The 21,129-nt window shown below is 47.1% G+C and overlaps 1 protein-coding gene across 1 annotated transcript in view; it reads right to left on the bottom strand.

Annotated features, from left to right (window-relative positions):
* The window catches only part of LOC138511247 (receptor-type tyrosine-protein phosphatase kappa-like), a 1,445,374-nt gene that overhangs the window by 769,579 nt on the left and 654,666 nt on the right, over nt 1–21,129 (bottom strand). Inside the window, exon 8 of the mRNA XM_069626788.1 lies at nt 19,669–19,968. Coding sequence (XP_069482889.1) covers nt 19,669–19,968 — 300 coding nt within the window. The remainder of the gene's footprint in view (nt 1–19,668; nt 19,969–21,129) is intronic.

The following is a 21,129-nucleotide window of genomic DNA, read 5'->3' on the forward strand; positions in this document are numbered from 1 at the left end:
CTACCACAATCCCCGGCCGAGTTCTTAAAGAGCCCTTCACCTCGGTTTCTTCACTCAACCATTCACGGACTAACTTTCCTCAATCTTCACGCCCTGTTTTGCCCTCACCTCCGTGAATTTCCACCTCTAGAAGAATTTCCACCTCTAGAAGAATGAGCGATTTATCATACCAACTCTAAAGACACTCCAACAAAGAAACCGGACATCTTTGCTATCGTGTCTTCAGTTACTGTAGACCTAGCGCCTTTCTGCAAGTTGTATGAAGCTATTAACGACTCACTTAAGGATCACACCTCAATTTTTGCAATGATGAATTCTAAGCTCATTTACTTGGAGGGCTACATAAACGCTTTGGAACGTCGGAAAAACGATCCATGTACTTTGCCTCACTTGAACCACCTGAACGACGCTGGCGGAAATGGTATCAAAGCAACCAACTTAGGTCATCGGACAACTAGAGACCTAAGCATGCAAACGGAACTAAGGGATGGAAACCTGAACGTAAACTCACTCAATCCCAGTGGAACGAAGCTCAAATAATTCTCTACTCGCCCCTTGGGTCCAGAAGGGCACTTGGCTAGCAAAACAAAGTTAACGTTGCTTACACCGTTGGACAATGAGGTGTTGTGCTTGGACGACACTCCTCTTTAGCAAACAAAAAAGTCGGAAAGACAGGCCAACGCAAAAAAACCGACACCAGCTAAACTGCCCGATAACGGCAGTGCTAATTCTACAATGGCAATTAAATTTCAGGTCAACGTTCCCCAAGTGTGCCTAAAAATTGCCAGCACACCCAAACTAGCTGCACCGGGGCTAAAGAATACACTGGTGATTTCCAAAGTAAAAGGCGTTCCTAGTGGGGTGGAAGGAGCACAGTCAAAGGAACCATTGAACCCTCATGAAGCTGTTGCTTGAAATCAACGTTCCCCCCACACAGTTGAAGATTTCCTTGCTCACAAGGAATCGGTGGACCTCAGTCAACATCTTGAATGTGCCAAGGAAAGTGAAGCAAGAGACGATACTCAACCACCAAGTGTTCCGACGACTCTACAAACTGTTAACAGTGGACCCTTGCAGCTTTCGCTCACTGAGTGACGGTTTCAAAAACTTGTCGGACTCGCCTATGTTAGCTCCCAAATTACTTAGAAGAAAGCTCAACCATCGATCCCCAGTGTCGATAATAATAACTAACCATACATCATCAAAGTATACGTCAAGGGCCCACACGTGCAGAACTAAGGAGGACAGCGATGCTGACCGAGATCAAAGGCGCTCACCACATACTAAAGAAAAAGGCCAGTTTCGATGCAGTGAGCGCTCCAAGAACAGGGTGGATCCCTCCTTTAACCTGCGCCAATGAACAGGAAATTTAAAATACATGGTGTTGAACAGATGCACTGTACTGAACCTGATGCACAGCCTTTCATATCTTAGATCCATTAAATCTGAAGACTTCAGGACCGTCAAACCATCTCACGAGGGAAAAAAAGCTTCCCGTTTGCTTTACACAACGTCTAATGGGGTGGACGACTTGCTAAAAAAGGCAGTTGACACGCTTTACAAACTAGGCTTCGAGCTAACACATCTAAAAAAGAACGACAAGGTGTTGCCCGCACATAATCAACAGCGGAGGCCTGTGCAAGATCAGAGACCGTGACCTCATTTGAAGGACGAAGAACGTCCTGGTTTCCAGGAAAGAGGGGTAGAGCGACAACAAATTATGACACAAACAGCCATGTCTTCCCAACGGAAGGGATCTCGAGCAAGGTCACCCCCAGGCGACAGACCGGACACAGTTCAGCCATCGCCACTAAGGTTAGACCAATTCCATCGGCTAGAAGTTCCCTCGAAAGCTCCAAGACTTTAGTGTTGTCAGTGTGGGACCCAACCGTCACGAGGAACGCCAACTCCCACAGACCAGATTTACAGAAACGATCGTGGTCGTGGCTTCCGTTAGCACTGATAACAAGACTGCACAAATAGCCATCACTGCAAACCTACATCACTCCTCCTACCAACTCTCTTTGCTTAGCCAGTTGGAACACCAGGGGGTGCCTCCATCTGACAGCCCCCAGTGAGATCAATTTAGGAGCGTATGATATATTATGTCTGCAGGAGCTGTGGCTAAAAGAAAAACCAACCCTGGATGGCTTTGAAATAGCCTTTTCATCTGCGATGTCAGGAGAAAAAGGTTGACCTACCTCTGGTTTGATGACTGCAGTCCGCTTGGGAAGTGGTCTCCAGCTTGTAAATATCCTTCTGGAAACACTGTTTGTCCTAGCGGTTCTATTTTCATGGTTCCACACAGATCCAGGGACTGGATCTCATTACTCTACACCTCTCCTCATTATAAACATCTACTGGAATCCAAAGGGCATCCAAAGAGAAGTGCTGTTCGACCTGGTGATATCTGTATTGGACTTTTCATACTCTGAGCTGAAGACCGCCGATACATTGATTTACGGGGATCTCATCATCAACTGCTCTCCGAACAAGACCGAGTTAGAAGATATCACAGCTACTCAGGCCATTCTACGTGGGAAGGGATGGTCTAAGTTAATGTCATCAAGAAACATATTCAATACCGCCACTTTTTTGGCCCAAAACTGCAAGATACCAACATGGAAACAAGGTTCGTCAAATTCCATCATTGACTATATTTTTGCCTCACAACCATTTCTTGCCAACCTGTCGGAAACGAACGTCCTGCAAACAGCCCAACGTGACCATAATTTGCTGTATATAAAATGGTCTTCGGAAAACCACACAACTCTTACTACTTGGCAGAAGTCGAAGCAGTAGGCAAGGGAAACCGTCTAAGGGTACCCCCGAATAACATCCAAGCCATAACAAAATCCTATAAGAACGTGGAAAACTACACTGAAGTGGATTATAGACCTCTCTTAGAACCATTTAGAAGCTCCAAACTAGCAACCAAGAACAGCGTCAACGAGCAGACCCGTCATACTCATACCTTCGACGCTCTCCTGGTGTCGAAACGCAATATGGTCCGTAAAGCCAAAAGGACAGCCTTACGACATAATAAAGATTTGAACAGAGTTTGTGTGAAAGATGCCTTAAATTGCTACAAGTCTTGGCTAAGATCGTACCGCCAGGCCCTCTACCAACAAGAATCAGGGGTTATGTTAAAACAAATCTATAACAGCAACTCCCGACATTTCTGGAAGTTGATAAGACCACTGGGGAAAGCTACAGACACAATCCTGGCGAATTGAATTGCGGAATCAACTTGGATACAATTTCATTCAAGTTTGTTTAAAACTCTAGAGCCGCCTTAACACCCTCATTAGCCCTGACAAATGTCCCTTGGGTCGATCTGCACATTAATGACATATTGTCAATGATAACAAAGTTGAAAAACTCAAGGGATCCAGGGCCTGATGGCCTAACGAAACTGAATCTAAAATCTTCCCCAGCAGAATTGGCTAAACTACTGAGTTTAATCTTTGAAAGATGTAGCATTCAAAGGAACATTCCATCTTCATGGACAACGTTGGTGAATGATCCCATCTTTAAAAAAGGCAGTAAAAACGACCCTAAGAACTTCCAACCTGTGGCATTGCTGGACGTTATAGGCAAAGTATACGGAAGCCTGCTCTTGAATCATTTCCAAGCTTGGGCAAAAAAAGCCCCTTGCGAAGACCATCTTCAATCTGGGTTCAAGAAGGGGATAGGCACCAGCATTAATATCCTGCTTCTTAGTATTTTGAAAGCAAAGGTTCTGGAAGGCAACCCGAAAATGTACCTAGCTTTCATAGACCTTACTCAGGCCTTCGACCTAGTCAACAGATCAAAACTTTGGAAGAAATTAACAAACTGGAAATGCCCACAGGAGATCTTGGGCTCTTTGCAAGCTCTACACACAAACACCAGTGTAAAAATTCGGTTGAGCTCAAGAGGCTTGCTTTCGTCCGTAATTCCAACTGCCAGAGGGGTCAAACAGGGCTGCCCCCTTGCCCCGGGTCTGTACCTGGTATATTTTGGTGACTACAAGGAAGCAAATGCCGAGACTAGATCCTTTCCCCCAGCAATCGGCCAAGCCAAAGTTCCTCGGATCCTATACGCAGACAATCTAATCCAACTGGATCAAACGCCAATTGGTCTGCAATGCCAGCTATCCTCTCTTTCCAAGTACACTGCAGATAACAACCTTGAGATAAAAAAGCTCAAATCAAAGATTATGGTTTTTGAAAAAAAAGAGTCAGAAAAGAGGAAAACCGATCTGGTATTTAGAAGTAGTGAAAGTAAAACAGGTCTTGGACTTCAAATATCTAGGGGTCTGGATTGACTCCTCCAAAAAAGACAATGCAATGCAACTACATCTACATGCCAAGATGCTAAACCTCATTTCTCAAGCTAAAATCTTGGACAGAAAATATGGGCATTTCTCATTTCTCCCGTTAATAAAATCTATTGGGGGAAAGTGATTCCTACAATGACATATGGGGTGGACGCAATGCCGTCTCTTCCACAATCATTATGGTCATCATTGGAAAGTCTGTTTTGGCGGACAATCCTTAATCTTCCAAAATCCACACTTATAGTATTAATTAGACATGAATTGTCCTTAACATCTCTTGAGGCAGTCGTAGCTCGATCAAGCATAATGCTATATCGGAAAATCATGGATCCATCTAGTCCACTGATCTTCACATTAGTAAAAGAAGAGTTGAACCTAGGTCAGTGAAAAATGCTGTCCCTGTGGGAGAATGGCTGCAAAACAAATTTGGCAAATGTGGCAGCTCAATCGAAGAACTCATCTCAAATCCAACTAAAACGAAAAAACTTTTAGATGAAACCGATTGGATTACCACTTTAGATAAAGCCTCTACTTATAAACTGACATTGCATCTCCCACCAATGTTCAGAAAGTTAAATGAGCTACAACCCTTTTTAAAGAAGCACCCAAACAAAAAACTCAACCCTACTTCGAGCAAGGCTGAACCTACTGCCATCGAATGAGATCCTAAATAAAAGAGGAGCCTCAACGACTAACAGCTGCCGATTTTGCGACACCCAGTCTAGCTCAGAAACGCTTTGGAATCTTCTACTATCTTGCCCTTGCACTAGGCCCTGTCGAACACCATACTTGTCTCACTATTTAGACCATTTGGCAGGACAGGAGCTGTGGTGGGGGAGGTTAATAGGGGGCCTCAGACCATCATGGGCGATAGCCGTGGCAAAAGTTTTTGACTTCATTTTCAACGGCAAACTAACGAGTCCTCGACCAAGGTCCCGACTGTAGCAGGATCTACGTGACCATTGACGGTGGGCTGTGCTAGGGAGATAGAGAGGGTGCAGTGTATACAGAGCGGGAGAGGAGGATAGTGATGTAGATGACCTTCATGTTGCCACTTTAAGAAGCAGTGTAAATGCTGGATATTATGAGAGCCTGTGTCCATTTCTCAGTCTAAGTGCTTCAATGTGCGTGGGTGTGCTCAGAATCCAGAAGCTTTTTAGATAACGTGCAGAGTTGATTGGTATAGCAAAGATAAGGGTGTTATATATGCGTAATGAAACAAGAACAATATGGAAGCTTCAAGTGTATTTCTGCAGGTGATCTCATTTTAATAAATATTGGTCCCAGTTTAATTAATACCGAGTTTATTGGCATAGCCATCATTAATGTGGGACCAATATTTATTAAAAATAGATCACCCGACGAAATTCAGTTGCCAAGTGGACATCTCTTTTCCAGGCCTGACTGGGTGGAAAACCTATGCTCGGAGGCTTTGAGTACAAAACAATATTGACTGAGCCACATGACTGAGCCACATGGTATCTGCTCTGGGAAACCTTTTTGAAGGTGGAATAATATAAAATATATATTTGCCTGTATCATACAGTTTGTTGCGTCAACAAGAGAGAAATATTGTCAATTCTCGCTTATTCCGCAACGCGACTTTTCAATCATGAAAGTACAAGCTGCACTCATATACAGTCTTGGTATTTGCCCATTTGAATAAGCTCCTTCCTGGACTATCTTCAAGGTCGCCTTCTTAAAGGGGCTTTACATATGGCATTGTCAATTCCTAACTGTATGATTAGGCATGAGCTAAATCTAATATCATTATCTTGCAGACCGTTATGGTGCTCACTGTCGAATTATGCAGAGTTTCTCAATCCGCCAAATAATTGTTCATATGTTATGTTATGTTATTTTGCATTTGTATAGCGCCTTATGTACCATTGGTATGATCTCAAGGCGCTGGTAAGTTGAACGCCCTCGGGAACCACAGTTCAAGTCAGTTGAGAGAGAGAGAGTCGCAAAGTGCGTGGGCGCACCAGGTATGTGTGCAGCTGGTGTGGTTGTTGCATGATAGCTGCTTCTTAGCGGTAGGTGTGGTGCTGAGGAGATCAGTTGAATGTGTTCAGTCTAGAGGGTTGACAACCAGACTGAGTTATGGCTGCGTTAGGCCTGAGGAGATTCCTAAAATAGCCGGTGTGTGCCAGCTAGCTGTGTTTTTTTAGGATGATGGGTGGTTTGATGGGTCATGTTAGTGTGAGAACAGCTTTACCGAATGTGTCATAGTACTGCTGTGTTCTAGTTGAGTGGTGGTGTATAGAAGAGAGTAAGCGTAGTAGTGTGATATTGTGGTAATCAGTGAAGTGTATGCAATTAGACGCAATCTACCTACTAAATTTAACTTTTAACAAAGTGACGGTTCTAGGGTACATTCAATGTTGTTGGTGATACTATCTTAATTCAACTCTAATACAGTGACTCTAACGGGATGCTTCTAGGTTCAACTTTAACACAGTGACGCTAATGGCGCACACTCAATGATGTTGGGAATACCGTCTAGGTTCAACATTAACACAGAGATGCTACAAGGGTGCGCTTTCTAAGTTCAGCTTTAACACAGTGACGCTATTAGGTACACTTTCTAAATTCCATTTTAGGATAATGTCGCTATTAGGGCACAGACATTGATGTTTGGAATATCTTCTAGATTTAACATTGACACAGTGACGCTAATTAGGGTACGCTTATATAAAGATCTGCAATGTCAAATGGAAGAAAAAACAGTTGAATCTCTTAACAGGTTTAAAACCTGCATGCAGGAGGTTTTGGATAGGCTTGGTGTAACACACAATGATCTTTGTATCAGACCTGCCTTTGTTAAAAAGAAATTGTTCGAAGATGACTGGATCTGAACTACTGACTGTAAAGACGCCAGAGTGGGGGGGTTTGTACTTCTGCTCTCTATATGGCATAGGAGAGGCACAGATGACCCCAGCCAAGATTCTCTATTATTGGTGCGTGGTGGAGCAATCAAGGCCTAGCTTCTTAGGAGGTGATGAAAGCTGGTTCTTAAGTACAGTGTAGCCCCCAAGCACCCACAAAGGAATGTCCGCACACTGGATCGGTTAAAACACAGTCTTTATATAATTAATATTCAAGGTTATGTACAATATCACGATAACTCACTTTGTACTCAGTTATCTATTCTGGCAAATATACAGATCTACGTGGTACCACAATTACTTTTAGATCTCTTTAAAGTGCATCAACTGTACGGTTAAATGTCACACAAATCAGTTTGTAAGGGAAACCAACAATAGAGATAAGAGGAAAGCAGTTGGTGGGAACAATTGGCAGAATACTGGCCCCGATACCTAGACACAGTTCTGTCTGGAGATCCCCCCACCTGGGCAACCTGTAGAATAAAGATATATCACAAGCCCAGTCCATATATTGTTCACAAGAGACTTTCCAATAGTTCTGCAACCCCAAAGTACCTGGCGTTGTAGCGTTCCTCGTCGTGGAATCGACGGCCCTACTTGAGTGCCCTCCCTTTAAGGCAGGAGTCATGGGTCGTTGAATGTCCGACGGAGAACAGGGCGGTGAAGTGGCAGCTTCGTTCCAAGCGGTGCTCGCCGACAGGGAAGCGTAAACGTCCTGCAAGGAAGAGGCGTGCAGGGCACCTCGTTCTCGATAGTTCTGGACCGGAAAGAGTTTGAAGAATTGTGGCCCAGCAAAGGCGTCGAGTCATCAGCGTCTCTGTGGTCTATGGGTGGCGGGAACCCCACCGGTGGATGCTCCTCGGCGCGTCGACAGCCTGGCCTTCTCCAGCAGTATCAGACGGGCGATGATGCAGACGAGAGCGTCCTCGGGGGCCATCTTGTCTCCATCAGGAATCTTCTGATTCCAATGACAGGGCCTGGGCATCCCAAAATGGAGGACGCTCAGGGCACCAGTCAATTCAGTACGGAGCTGTCACCAGCCCGTACCCTGCTCTGTGGGCCACAAACAGGTGCCCAAAAACATACACTAGGGGCACAGGGTTGTACTCCCACCCATGGGTGCCATAAGGGTATCCCATAGGTCTGTTCACCAAAACCAAAAGAGAGCTGCACCGCCAGGAGTCCCACATGAACTCCTGCGTGGAAAACACAACAGAACACACGATAAAAAGCAGCAAAGGACAAGGATACGGCGGCCCTGTTCCTCCGATGCATCTCCAGCATCACACTGACCAATTGAAACTCTACCCTATGTATTCTGAATATGCTAAATTCATAGGGAAGCGCTTCCTTGTCCAGCAATCTGAGGTCTATTTATGCGTTTTAAGATTAATCAGTTTAGAACCAAGGAACGGTGTCACCCCATGGGGCGGACATGACACCATCTATGCCGTCTATGAAATGTAGGTTTTCTTACTGCCTTGAATGAAATGAAACCTTGAAGCACTTGGTGCTTCATTGTCCTCACTTTAAAATTCCTTGCACGCTCTTATTGATGAAATGTGTGAGCGAGGACTTGGTTGATTGCGCTGCACTTTTATGGGATAGAGTCATGAATGCTGTACACTATCCATTAATATGAGCATTAGTCCATTTGTTAAGGGTTATTGAAAAAGAACTTGTTTGCTTGGAAACTATTACTGAAATCAGTTAATAATGAAAAGCTAACAAAGCAAAATATGTTTTATTCGTATTGAAATAATATGAGGTCGTAACGATGAATCTTGTCATATTTTAGGTATGCATATTGCATTGTTTTAATTGTGTTGTGAATTGTATATTATGTATATTTCGTGGTTGTCTTTTGTAAAGTTTTTTTTAACCAAATACAATTTTAAATTTTTTTAAAAAAAAAAGACGTTTCAGGTTGGTCATAGTCGTTCAAACTCCCTCTGTTTTTGGCATAATAACAACTTGATCCATACAGACAAATACTTTGTTAACCCCAAGCGGCCCCCCACCCACCACACAGACACAGGTCATGTCCCTGCTCGTGAAGAAAGCCTGACACGTTATATCAATCGGCGAGGCCCCCGCCAGTAGCCTGGTGCTAATGGCAGTTCTCTTAACAAGGGGTGCAGTCTGCCTGAGGGCAGCAGTGGTGTGGCATCTGCATGGCTCGTGAGCTCTTGGACAGGGCCTCAGGGCAAGGAAGGACAGACAGACTCAGATCACTCTACAGCCCCCAGTGGCAGATCCAGGATTTCAAGAAGGGCCCCGCGCCATGCGAGGTGGAATGCTGGGGTGGCGGGGCAAGGGGGGTGTTGGATGGGCCCTAAGTCTAGCAAACAGATTTGTAATGTATGCAATTGGCAATACTCTCTGGATATTAGCCTCTGAAAAAGAAATAAGATATATATATTTTAGGAGAAACACAAAAAACATCTCGGTGACTTCAGTGCATTGGTGATGGGCACACAGGAAAGCACGCCCAGCTCGTCTAGTGGCAGTCATCGTTGCCTTGAGGAAGGTCTTTACAAACATCAGCGTTGCAGGTTATCAGTGCAAGCGGTTGTCATTCTAGGCCTGAGCTGTTAACTAGAAGGCGAGCAGGTGAAAGTACTCCCTCCAGTAATGCGGTTACTCATCTCCCTCCGCACCTCAAGACTTCACTCGAGTAATGAAAAATATGCCCACTGCATAAACCCACCATCAGAGCATATGTCATGTGCAGACACGTTGCGGGTGGCCTTTCTAAATCAACGGGGGAGGAGGGGCACTAGACTCTGACTACTTGTGCGTATCCATATATTCAAAATGTATGTAAATGTAACGGTTGTGATATATCGTTTATTTCACCCTTAAGAGCAAATTATCACAGAAGCGAGGGGAGAGCAAAAAGAAAACGTTGACCACAGTATATGCTATGTATAAACATGTTTAACATTAGGATTATTTAGGATGCAAAACTGTAGATCCTTCAACCATGAGTGAGACGTTCGCTTTTCAACTCACTGTTCAAAATTATTTTTGGGAGAACGCAGTTTTGGTTGGTTAAAAAAATGAGGCTCAGTACGGTAATGTGACGTCTTCATCAGGATCACATAATGTGTCAAGTAGAGACACCAGGATTTGAGCCTTGGTTTCCTGTTAACAGTTTGCATTTTAGAAGGTTTAGTGTGGACTGATTAGTTCCAATTTCAGAACCAACAAACGTGCAACATGTGTCTTGCCAGGGCTAGACTAATATGTTCTTCAAATCATCTGACTTGCACAATGCTCAGTAGACCTGACTTGCAAAGCACATTATTTATATGTCTCGGGAGGATAGCTCTGGGGCAACGCGCTCGTCTTGTAAGCAAGAAGACTGGGAGCAACACAGGCTCGAAGGTCCCCGTGAATTATAAATAAACAATTATAATTGCATGCTACAGCAACTGAGCAATATGAAAAGCAGGTTTGCAAAGCACATTTCTTAATTATAGAAGAAAAGGGCAGTCACAAGCATGTGCAGTGTCATGAAGATTAGAGACAGATCAACAGTTGCTCCTCCTGCTATGAAACCATTCTAGATGGGTGACTCACGCCAACACTGCACTGATTAATGCCACATTGTACATTTTGGGGTACACCTCGGAATCTTTAGTGGTTCCCAATTAAATAATACAACAATATTGGTGACAAAGATCTCAGATCTGAACGGGGGTGTTGAGAGGAGAAGTGTTCAAGCGGTAGAGATAGAGAAGGGATGAAGCGAAAACCAAAAAACTGTAAATAGAGAAAGACGGGGTTTAAGAGAACTAAATAGCAGATGAGACTGAGGGTCAGTGAGAAAGAGTGGAGACGGCAAGTTATACGTACAAAAAAATGTCTCTATGGAACGGAATGTAAGTATGCAGAGCCCTAGTCTTGAAACAAAAGGCCTTCCTCAAGTCAATCTGTGGAAAGAGCGTGCACACCCACGAAAACGCTGCTTTGATGGCACTATAAGGCAATCCTGTAGAAGAGGCACGTTGGCCTGTCTGCCCTAGGCCCAATCCCTAACCTAATGTACTTGGAATGTCTGGTTGCAGCACTAGACATGATTTAGGGGTGTATGTTGCCTTAAGTTGTAAAATAAATAGAAGCACTGCTAGGAGATTCATTTCATGTGACGGTCAAAACAATCATCAGCTCTAGCGTTTAAATTATAGCAAAGTTTGGACAATATGGCCAAATATACGCACCATAAAAAATAAAACCAACCATTAATGTGCTCTGGAAACCTTGCGTTTGCAAAATACAATTCTTTTTTTGTGTTGCTTTTCACAGTCAGATTGTGTTTTTTTGTTAAACCAATGTTTGAAAAATAATCTTTTGCAAACAGCATTACTACCAAATTCAGTTGTAAATGTATGTGTTCAAGTGCCTTAGTAGCAGACTGGTGCCAAATCCTGGCTTTGCCACTTAAGCTAAGTGTTTGCTCTCTAGCTTATCATTTCCTGTCACTGCACCGTATCTGCCAACCTTAGTATTCACTGAAACCGATGCAGCTCACACTGTCCTCCAACAGTCCAAAAGAGGTTCCTTCAATCATGTTATTGCCTCACGTGTCATAATAACATAGGCATCCATATATTGGCCGTCGCCCACTTTATTTGTCCCTTGGATTACTACTGGAAACGTCTTTTAAAGTAACTTCCCATGACACCTTCGACAATCAAGGAGACATTCTGTAATGTCTTGCTCTGTGAAGTCTTTTGCTACCCAGGGTTCTGGAAATACTAAGGCGGGTCCTCGAGAGAAGTGCTAAAGAGAAAAAAACAAACAAAAATGCCGTAGACAGGGAGAAAAGGGTTAAGAGAAAGGGAAAAGAATGTATGAAAGAGCAAAAAGCCCCAAAAAAGGATGTCAAGAGAGCGAAAGAGAGAGCGAGATGGGGAGTGTGATGATCGGGGGGCCGCCGGTGTCATGCGGGCCCCTATGGCGTACAGGCCCTGCGCGCAGCAACGCCGCGCAGGAACAGACACGGAGGCGACTGCTCGTCCCGGCGCTCCGGCCCCAACTGCCGGGCGCCGCCTTTATTAGCAACTACGCATGCGCGGCGTACACGACGCGCATGCGCATACTGTGTACTACGTACACAACATCCCTCCTTTTCCCCCCAAACAACAAACCATCAAACATGGGGCCAACGTGGCTCAAACATTGTATACTTAACAGACTTTTGTTGCTCAGGTCGCTGAGTCCATAATAAAGTCTTGGAACCTTTGTGGAGGGCGGCGCCCCTCTCTGCGGGGGTACCTGGGCGGTCCCCGTTCGACATTCTCTGGCTCTGCAGGGTCTCCGGGCGTGTCGACGTCCTCTGGTGGTGCTTCTGCCGCCTGCCTTTGGCCAGGGTCCAGTTCTTCTTCAGAGGTTACTGGTCCTATGCGTTTGAAGAAGGACACATTTCTGGTCACTGTCCCACGCGCGTTCGCCGCTGTGACCATGGATCCCTTGACGTGGGTAACACCCATCGGGTGTGTTTCATATGTCATTGAGAGTTTCCCCTCTGGCCTCCTGTTTCGGACCAGGACGGTGTCTCCTACCGCTATTTCTTTTTCCGGCAGCCTCCGCCTCACTGTCTCCTTTTCGTTCCTCGCGGCCCTGTCCGCTGCCACCTGTGTGTCATCAATCACCCCCGGGCGTCGCTCTCCCGCTTCCGGTATCAGCCCTCTGGGTATGCGCTTGAATAGTGCTTCGGCGGGCGCGATTCCGGTGGACTGATGTGGGGTGGACCGGTACTCACGGAGGAATTCGATCAGATTATGGCGCAGGTCTTCCCCTCCATTGACGGAGATGCGAAAAATTTTGTTAAGGGTCCGCATGAACCGTTCAACCTCTCCATTGGCTCTTGGCCACAGTGGGGTCACTTTACGGTGTTTGATGCCTCGTTCTGCGCAGTATCTGGCGAAACGCTGCCCTAGGAATGGAGCGCCGTTGTCTGAACAGATCTCGAGCGGGAAGCCGTGGGTGGCGAAGATTTTGTCCATGGCCAGGATGGTGTGATCGCTAGCGGTGGATTCTACTAGCTCCACCTCCGGGTACCTTGACCACTGGTCTGTTACCACTACGAAGTGTAGGCCTCTGCCGGTCGAGCCGAAGTCTGCGTGGACAGTACCCCACGGCACGTCGCTCCGTGGCATGGCTTGGATGGGCGGGCTCTTTTCAGCCGGACTCGCGGCTTGGCAAGGGATGCATGCCTTTACGAACTCAGTCACTCGGTGTTCCAGGTCGGGGAACCAGACTTTCAGCCTCAGGCGCGCCTTCATCTTGGCCATGCCTTGATGTCCTGTGTGGGCTAGCTGGAGAACCCTTGTGACCAGGGATCTGGGGATCACGATCTGGTCACCTCGTAGCAGTAGGCCATCCGTGGACACTGAGAGCTCATGTCGAGCCTTCCACAACAGTTGCAGGTCCCTCTGCGTCTCTGGGTGTCTTCTGGCGTTGTTCAGGAGGACGTCTCGCCATTCCCCTGTGGCAACCGCTCTTTTCACTCGCAAGAATGCTTCGTCAGAGTTCGAGTCATCTGCAATGTTCTCCCTCGACAGGGCCACTGGCAGGGCTGACTCGACGACGAGATGCACGGCGTCCGCCGCGTCAGATAGCTCTACCGGATTCTGGGCGTCCCTCGTACCGGGGTGGCGGGACAGGTAGTCTGCGGGGTTGTGGGTGCCCGGGCGGTACACCAGCTTGACGCTGTATTCGATGAGCGATAGCATCCATCTTTCGATCCGGGGAGGCGGCTTTGAGGAGGTGCCTGACAGGATGGGAATCAGGGGTTTATGGTCAGTGACCACGACGACGGGTTTGCCGAGGATATATATCCTGAAGTGTTTGCATCCCCACAGGATGGCAAGGGCCTCTCTCTCGATTTGCGAGTAGCGCCTTTCCGTGTCGGTGAGGGCCTTGCTAGCGTAGGCAATGGGTCTCATCGCTCCCAGTTCGTCGGCCTGCATGAGGACTGCCCCTAGACCTACGGGGCTGGCGTCAACCACGATCTCTGATTCCCGGCTGGGGTGGAAGTAGGCCATCGTCTCCTGCTCTGACAGGGCCTCTTTGATGGCATTGAATGATCTTTGTTCTGCCGCTGTCCATTGCCACGGTACGTCATTCCTGGTGAGTGCTCTCAATGGTTCTGATAGGGAGGCTAGGTCTTTGATGAATCTGCCACAGTAATTGACCATCCCCAGGAAGCTCCGAACTTCTACAGGAGATGTGGGCGGAGGCGCATCTCTTATGTCTTTTACCTTGCCGGGGTCAGGTGAAATGCCGTTCGCATGGAAGGTGAACCCAAAGAATTCCAGCCGATCTTTCAGGAATTCGCACTTTTCTTGGTGTAGTGTAAGACCTACCGCCTGGAGTCTCTCAAACGTGCGTTCCAGCCTTTTAAGGTGATCGCTCTCTGACTTGGCGAAGACCAGAATGTCGTCGGACATGTTAATGACACCCCTCAGGCCGGACAACGCTCCTCTTATTGCGTTCTGGAAGACCTCAGCCGCGGATGAGATCCCGAAGTTGAATCTCTTGTATTGGTACAATCCTTCGTGCGTTGTGAACGTAGTGATGTACCTCGACTCGGGGTGCAGTTCCAGTTGATGGTAGCCGGATCTGAGGTCTAGTTTGGAGAAGACCTTGGCGCCTTGGAGTTCTCCAACGATATCGTCCAGGGTGGGCGTGAGGTGGCGCTCTCTTTTGATGGCAGCATTGGGTAGCCTCATGTCTACGCAGATGCGTACAGCCCCTGGTTGCTTCGGCTTCGGGGCCACTATGATGGGTGAAACCCACGGGGTGGGCCCTTCTACCCGTTCGATGATGTCTCGGTCCATTAGCTGTTGCAGTTCCGCCTCCACTTGTGCCCTCAGGTGAAATGGAATTCGGCGGTGCTTGAGGGCTGTCGGCCTTACGGATTTGTCGATGTGCAAGCGAATGGGGTCTGCGTTCAGCTTGCCGATACCCTTGAAGAGACTCGCGAACTTGTGTAGCATGCTCTTAAGATCTGCATGGTATACCCCAAATGTGAAATGCACGATGTCGAGCGCTTCTGACGCCGCACAGCTTAGCAGCGAATGGGGGCTGACGTCGGTGACGAAGAATCTTGCCTTGATGGAGTTCTGTCCATGCGATACTGGGGCAATAAATGCACCTTGGATGGGTAAGGGGGTGTCGCCACCGAATGCATATATCCTCGCTGTTGATGTCGACAGTTCTGGTGGGCCTGGCAGGGCTACGTAGTGTTTGGTGGCTAGCACGCAGACTGAAGCCCCGGTGTCGATGAGGATGGGGGTGGGAGTGCCCTTGATGTCGACGGTGCATTTGGGTTGGCGTTTTGTGCTGGAACATCTCGCGATGCTGGAGATGAAGAAGACTTCTTCCTCTTCCTCCTCTTCTTCTTCTGCGAGATCTAGGTCTTGCAGGCCTTGATCAATGGAGGAGATGCCTCTCACTCTGCGGGAACTGCTTCGCCCCACTCTCTCCGGTCCTCTCGTCGTTGTGACAGGGGCAGCCGCACGGCACGTTCTGGCAAAGTGACCCGGTATACCGCACCGGGCGCATGTTCTTGACTTGGCTGGGCAGTCACCGCTGTGGGGGAGGTCATACCCACAGTTCGAGCACGATGGGGCGGTGCTTGGAGCGGACGCGGTGTCGGGCTTTCTCGGCGCCCACCTTGACCTGTTCGCAGCCGACCGTCCTACTGCAAATGCGTCTTCGTTGTGCCCTGGTCACGAGGCAGCGTCCATTTTCACGCCTCTGGCCTCTGCTAGTTCGTGTGCTCTGCCCAGGTCCAGGATCTGCTGGAGGGTTAGGCCAGGCTCCCTCAACACTTGCCTCCGAAGTTTACTGGAGCTGCACCCCTGTAGTAATTGGTTGCGGACCATCTCCTCTTCGTCGGCCCATCTGCAAGAGGTCGCCAGGTGTCTCAGGCGGGCGCAGAATTTGTCCAGGGGTTCATCGTCTAACTGTTTCTCAGCGCCCATGACGAACCTGTCAAAATCCACATTGGCCATGGGTAAGAAATGGTCTTTAAGTGCCTGCTTGACGGCGTCATAAGTGACCACGGGTATGGTCAGGGAGTCATAGATCTTGTGGACTTCTGCGCCTGCTGAATAGATCATGGTCGCAACCTTTTCATCATCGTCGTTAACCCCTGCTGCCCTGAAGAACATGTCCAGTCTTTTAACCCACAGCAGCCACCTCGGTCCTAGCTTGGAAGGGGGTCCAGTGGCATCAAACTCTGGCATGGGGGCTAGGGAGCTGCGGGCTCTGCGGGGAATCGGGGCTGCGGCACCCTCATCGTCTGCGCCGTCACCCATTTTCTTTTGCTAGGTACTCACAGGTGGTAGATGTGGCCTTGTGGTAGTGGTGGGAGCGAAATCCTCTTCTTTCTTCTTGTGTGCCACAGCCTTGCACCAGCAAGACTGTGGGTGTTCCAAAAATTTTTTTTTTTTTTTTTTTTCCTCTCTGCTAGCGCCGTCGGCGAGTGGCGCACGAGCACCCTGTTGGGCCGCAGCCACGGTCGCCGCACGTGACGGGGAGCGGATCGAAGAAAAAAAAATGGCCGCCGGTGCGTCGTTAGTCCGTGACGCGGCGGGCTTAACACAGCGTTGCAGCCGGGCACGGGAGTGGGCCGTGGCTCCTCCTCGTCGCCAGTGTGATGATCGGGGGGGCCGCCGGTGTCATGCGGGCCCCTATGGCGTACAGGCCCTGCGCGCAGCAACGCCGCGCAGGAACAGACACGGAGGCGACTGCTCGTCCCGGCGCTCCGGCCCCAACTGCCGGGCGCCGCCTTTATTATCAACTACGCATGCGCGGCGTACACGACGCGCATGCGCATACTGTGTACTACGTACACAACAGGGAGGCTGAGGAACCAGTGATTCGCCGTTTGTTTAAATAAGGTAAAGGTGATTACATTACCAGTGTCGTCATTTAATGTGACTAGAGTGGGGGCTGATAGGCCCACACACACCGGGAAAGGTGTTCCTGGCAGCCAGAAGCAAAGAACACGCAGGCAGGGGGTTGAAGGCTGCAGTCAGGAGGGTCAACAAAGGAAGAGCTGACCAGAGACCTCATCCCTGACTCCGAGCGAAGGGGTCAGTTGCCTCTGCTGAGCCCTCCATGCTCTTTAAACCTCCATGGACATCCACAATTGCAAGAGCAATTGGAGACCCCCTTCCGCCACCAGTGGCAAATTGACCCTCACAATTTAATTTGTTTGACCCCTTGCTGCTTGTCTGACAAGGTGCGCTTTGGGGAGGTTTGAGCGTGCCTTCAGCGCCCCCTCTTGACTCAAAGTGAAGGTTTCGCTCTGGGATTGCCTGAGAATGGTCCTGCAGTCACAGAACCAGAAGGATGGCAGAATGTGCCACTGGCTGCCACAGCCTTAACAGCTCCAGACACGTGACATGCTACAATACTGATGCCATATATTGTGAAACATCACACCATTGGTACATTTGAGGCAAGGCATCTGAAAATAACGAATATCTCGTTGGAATCTTCACAGAGCATTGTCGGTTGCCATGACAACCATTTATTCTCCGTTCACAACACCCTTCTCTTTTTCTCTCACCAGTACTGGCTTAATGATAGTGCAAACGCCAAAACCCAAAACAGAAGACATTTCCGGAAAGTGTTCAGTTGGAAGGCAGGTCGACTTCATGAGAAACTATTGTTACGAGGAAGAGGGACGCGGGGGTAACAGATGGATCCATGACACCTACCCCACCAGATGAAATGAAGGCAAACACGTTATTTATGATTAAAAACAAACCTGCAATCAAACATTGAGAGTATCAATTCTCAGAAATTCGCGGTAAAGGTGGAAATCGAGAAGCATCCGTATTGTTATGAGCAGGGACAGAGATGGGTACACCGGATGTTCATTGCTGCACTTACCCAAGTATTGTCAAATGTAACCTTTCTGCAGAGCACACGCTTTACCTCGTTTCTCTGTTTGACCCTCGCTAGCATTTCCGCTGTGAGCGGGGCGACTCATTTGTGACAGTCAATCGAAGCACCGCTCCGTCCCCAGCTCAGGGTCTCCACGTGCACTCAAAGGGTGTGCCGCACAAGGACGCCCCCACAGTGCAGCCGGCTCAAGGTGCGCTCAGAGGGTGTGCCACACTTTGGCGCCCCCACAGTGCAGCAAATAAAGGGCTCATTGTGTAGTGACTAAGCTTCCCCTGGACTCCTAGTAGAATGCACTGGAATGTTGGAGTGAGTGACAGAGAATGCAGCCTGAGAGAATGTTGATGTATGAATCTGTTCTGTGAGAGCCAGTTGGAGATGTAGACTCCCTGGGAGAGGATGCCGGTGCATGTTGCCCTCAACTCATATGTACCTGACCTGATGTACTTGATGTAATGTATCTGAACTTGATTAAAGAAGTCACCAGTACATCCCTTGATGTCAGAGTCATCTTTGGCCAGGACCCATTTCTATACATTGCCTCCAGCTCAGTGTCAGCCAAACAACAGAACTGAGCCGCCTGGTATTGTTCATTTGCGTTGGGTGGGGGAGGGGGAAAGTGAACAAATCTTGCACTGGGCGTTGGCAGACCTGGAGGGAGTCTTCTGAGTCTTCTGAATGCTTCTGCTCTTTGAAGAGCGGGTTGCTTGGGCGTGTGACAACTCAGCTTTGGAAGAGGATACTCCCAGCGAGATCTGTTCTGAAGCAGAGTTATCACATGCACAAGCAACCCACATTTCAACAAGCAGACACTTTCAATAGACTCAGCATGAGAAACCAAACTCAAAAAGTCAATTTATTTGAAATTTTAATGAAATTGATATTAATCTTGCCCCTATTAGATTTTTACATTTTGTACTGATATAAACTTTTTGAAGCTATTTATTTGAGGTGGCCTATTTATTTTTGTTGAATTTATAAAATATGTATTAGGATTAATTGTGTATTTTATGATGTATGTATATGTGAAAAGTTCCTTGGAACTAAAGCACATTAAAATAAACATAAAGAAACAGCCAAAGCCTCACATCCTTGTTGCAACTGTCGAAACTGGTATTCACGTACTGCAATGTCCAGAATAGTTTTTCTTAGGGCGAGTAGTGTGACCAAACAAAACTGCAGAGCTCAACTTCCATTACTCACTCAAAGGGTTTCTTACTGAATCACCTTAAGACATGTTTCACATTTAAAATTGCGGAAGTTCTTAATGTCCTAAAAGCCTGCTCTTTGCTTTTATGCAAATGACCAGGATTGGATTCTATAAAGAGATACTGTATTGCGTGACCTATCATAGGGCCATACCCCTGGGCCCCGCCCTGCGGTCCCGCCCCTGCAAAGAAGAGATGGTTCCCCCAGTCCATGTTTGCCATTTCCAGCACTGTACACACACACACATTAGGCGCACGCGATAGATGTACAGCGTTCTTGACTTGTTCCATGTGTTGTTTGTACCGTATGGTGCCTTACCTGTTTCATTGGTTCTGGTCGTCCCGTTATACATAAGAAGTGTTATATTCGGATATTGTTCATAGGTTCCATTCACATGTACGTGATACTGGGTGAAGGGACGGAGTGGTCTGCATATCACCGATAGAATACTTCTTTTTGGATAGGTTACATTGCATGGCGTCTCGGCTGGAAAGCTGTGGTCCTTGCAGGAAGCCTGCCGAGCTGTAGCTGAAGTTCTCCAAATTCCTTTACAATCCTTGCAATCCAGCTTCAGACGGATACTTTTTGAAGTCATCAACAGGTTGAGTAGTTTAATTTCTGCAAATTATTGAATAAAAGTAGAGAGAGAGTTGCATCAACACTGTCATTGTGAGCTGGTACAGTAACGATAAAAGCGGATCTCCTCTAACCCTTTCATTTCGTATTTTTGTTGGGAACGTTATTTAGGTGTTTTGTAGTTTGCAAAACCTTTTAACACTACAAATCATAAGCCTCATAGAATAAGACCATTACGTAGTTTCTCCAATTTCATCAAACGAAAAACGAGTTAAAAGAGAGGAGAGTAACTCACATTCACACGAATTGCATGCACTCATTTACAATCCCAAATAATCCTTAACTCGAAGGATTGCAAAAATCGTAGATTTATCAGGGCATTTCAGTGGTACATTCCAGAACTCTTCAGACTCGGAAGGGATGAAACCCAGCAGATCCGACATTTAGGTTTCAACAACAGCCATGGAGCAGCGGCTATATTTAGGGAAGGACTGTTGCAGCTTCATCGTGCGCGACCCACAAATGCTTTTGAATCAGAATAGCGTATTGGGATCAAAAACATAGCCTAGCAGGATGGCACGAAGGTTTCAGAAGCAAAACGCAGGCAATCTCCAGAAGGTGGCATTACATTGGGACACTTAGTTCTATTGCTAGGTTTTCTGTATTATTAGGGATTTCAGAGTCAATTCAAAACGTTGAAAACTATATGAAGCGTGCATAATTTACACACCAACACTCCAAGCAATATCACGCAACATCTATACATCTCAGCAACAACACATTAGAAAAATAGGAATCATCCTCTTATTTAAATATACAACTGCCTTTTAACGAGTACCACATTTATTATCATGTTTGCCCCCATCAAATATCTGTCTGGCGCAATTAAATGTGCCGAAGCGGAAGTAGAGGCTGACGCCTTTGAATTAATTGTAACCTTTTACACCTTGGCACGCCTTTAAGTCATCGTTTTTCATCCTGCCATAGGAAAGTCTGTCTTGGTTCCACCCAAATAGGGGCAGTCATCCCAAAAGCCGAGGTCACATCCCTTCTGTGCGAATTCATTTGGACGGCCCCTTCAACTTTTAAAAAAAAATAATCAAATTTTATTAAAGTTTTCACTTTACAAAGGAGAAGACACAATCAAAAACACATGTCACTATGACATACCTTCCCACTTCAACTCCCTCCTTATCCACTCAA

Source organism: Ambystoma mexicanum, chromosome 6p (genome assembly GCF_040938575.1).
Source record: "Ambystoma mexicanum isolate Mex_15411 chromosome 6p, UKY_AmexF1_1, whole genome shotgun sequence".
Lineage (NCBI taxonomy): Eukaryota > Metazoa > Chordata > Amphibia > Caudata > Ambystomatidae > Ambystoma > Ambystoma mexicanum.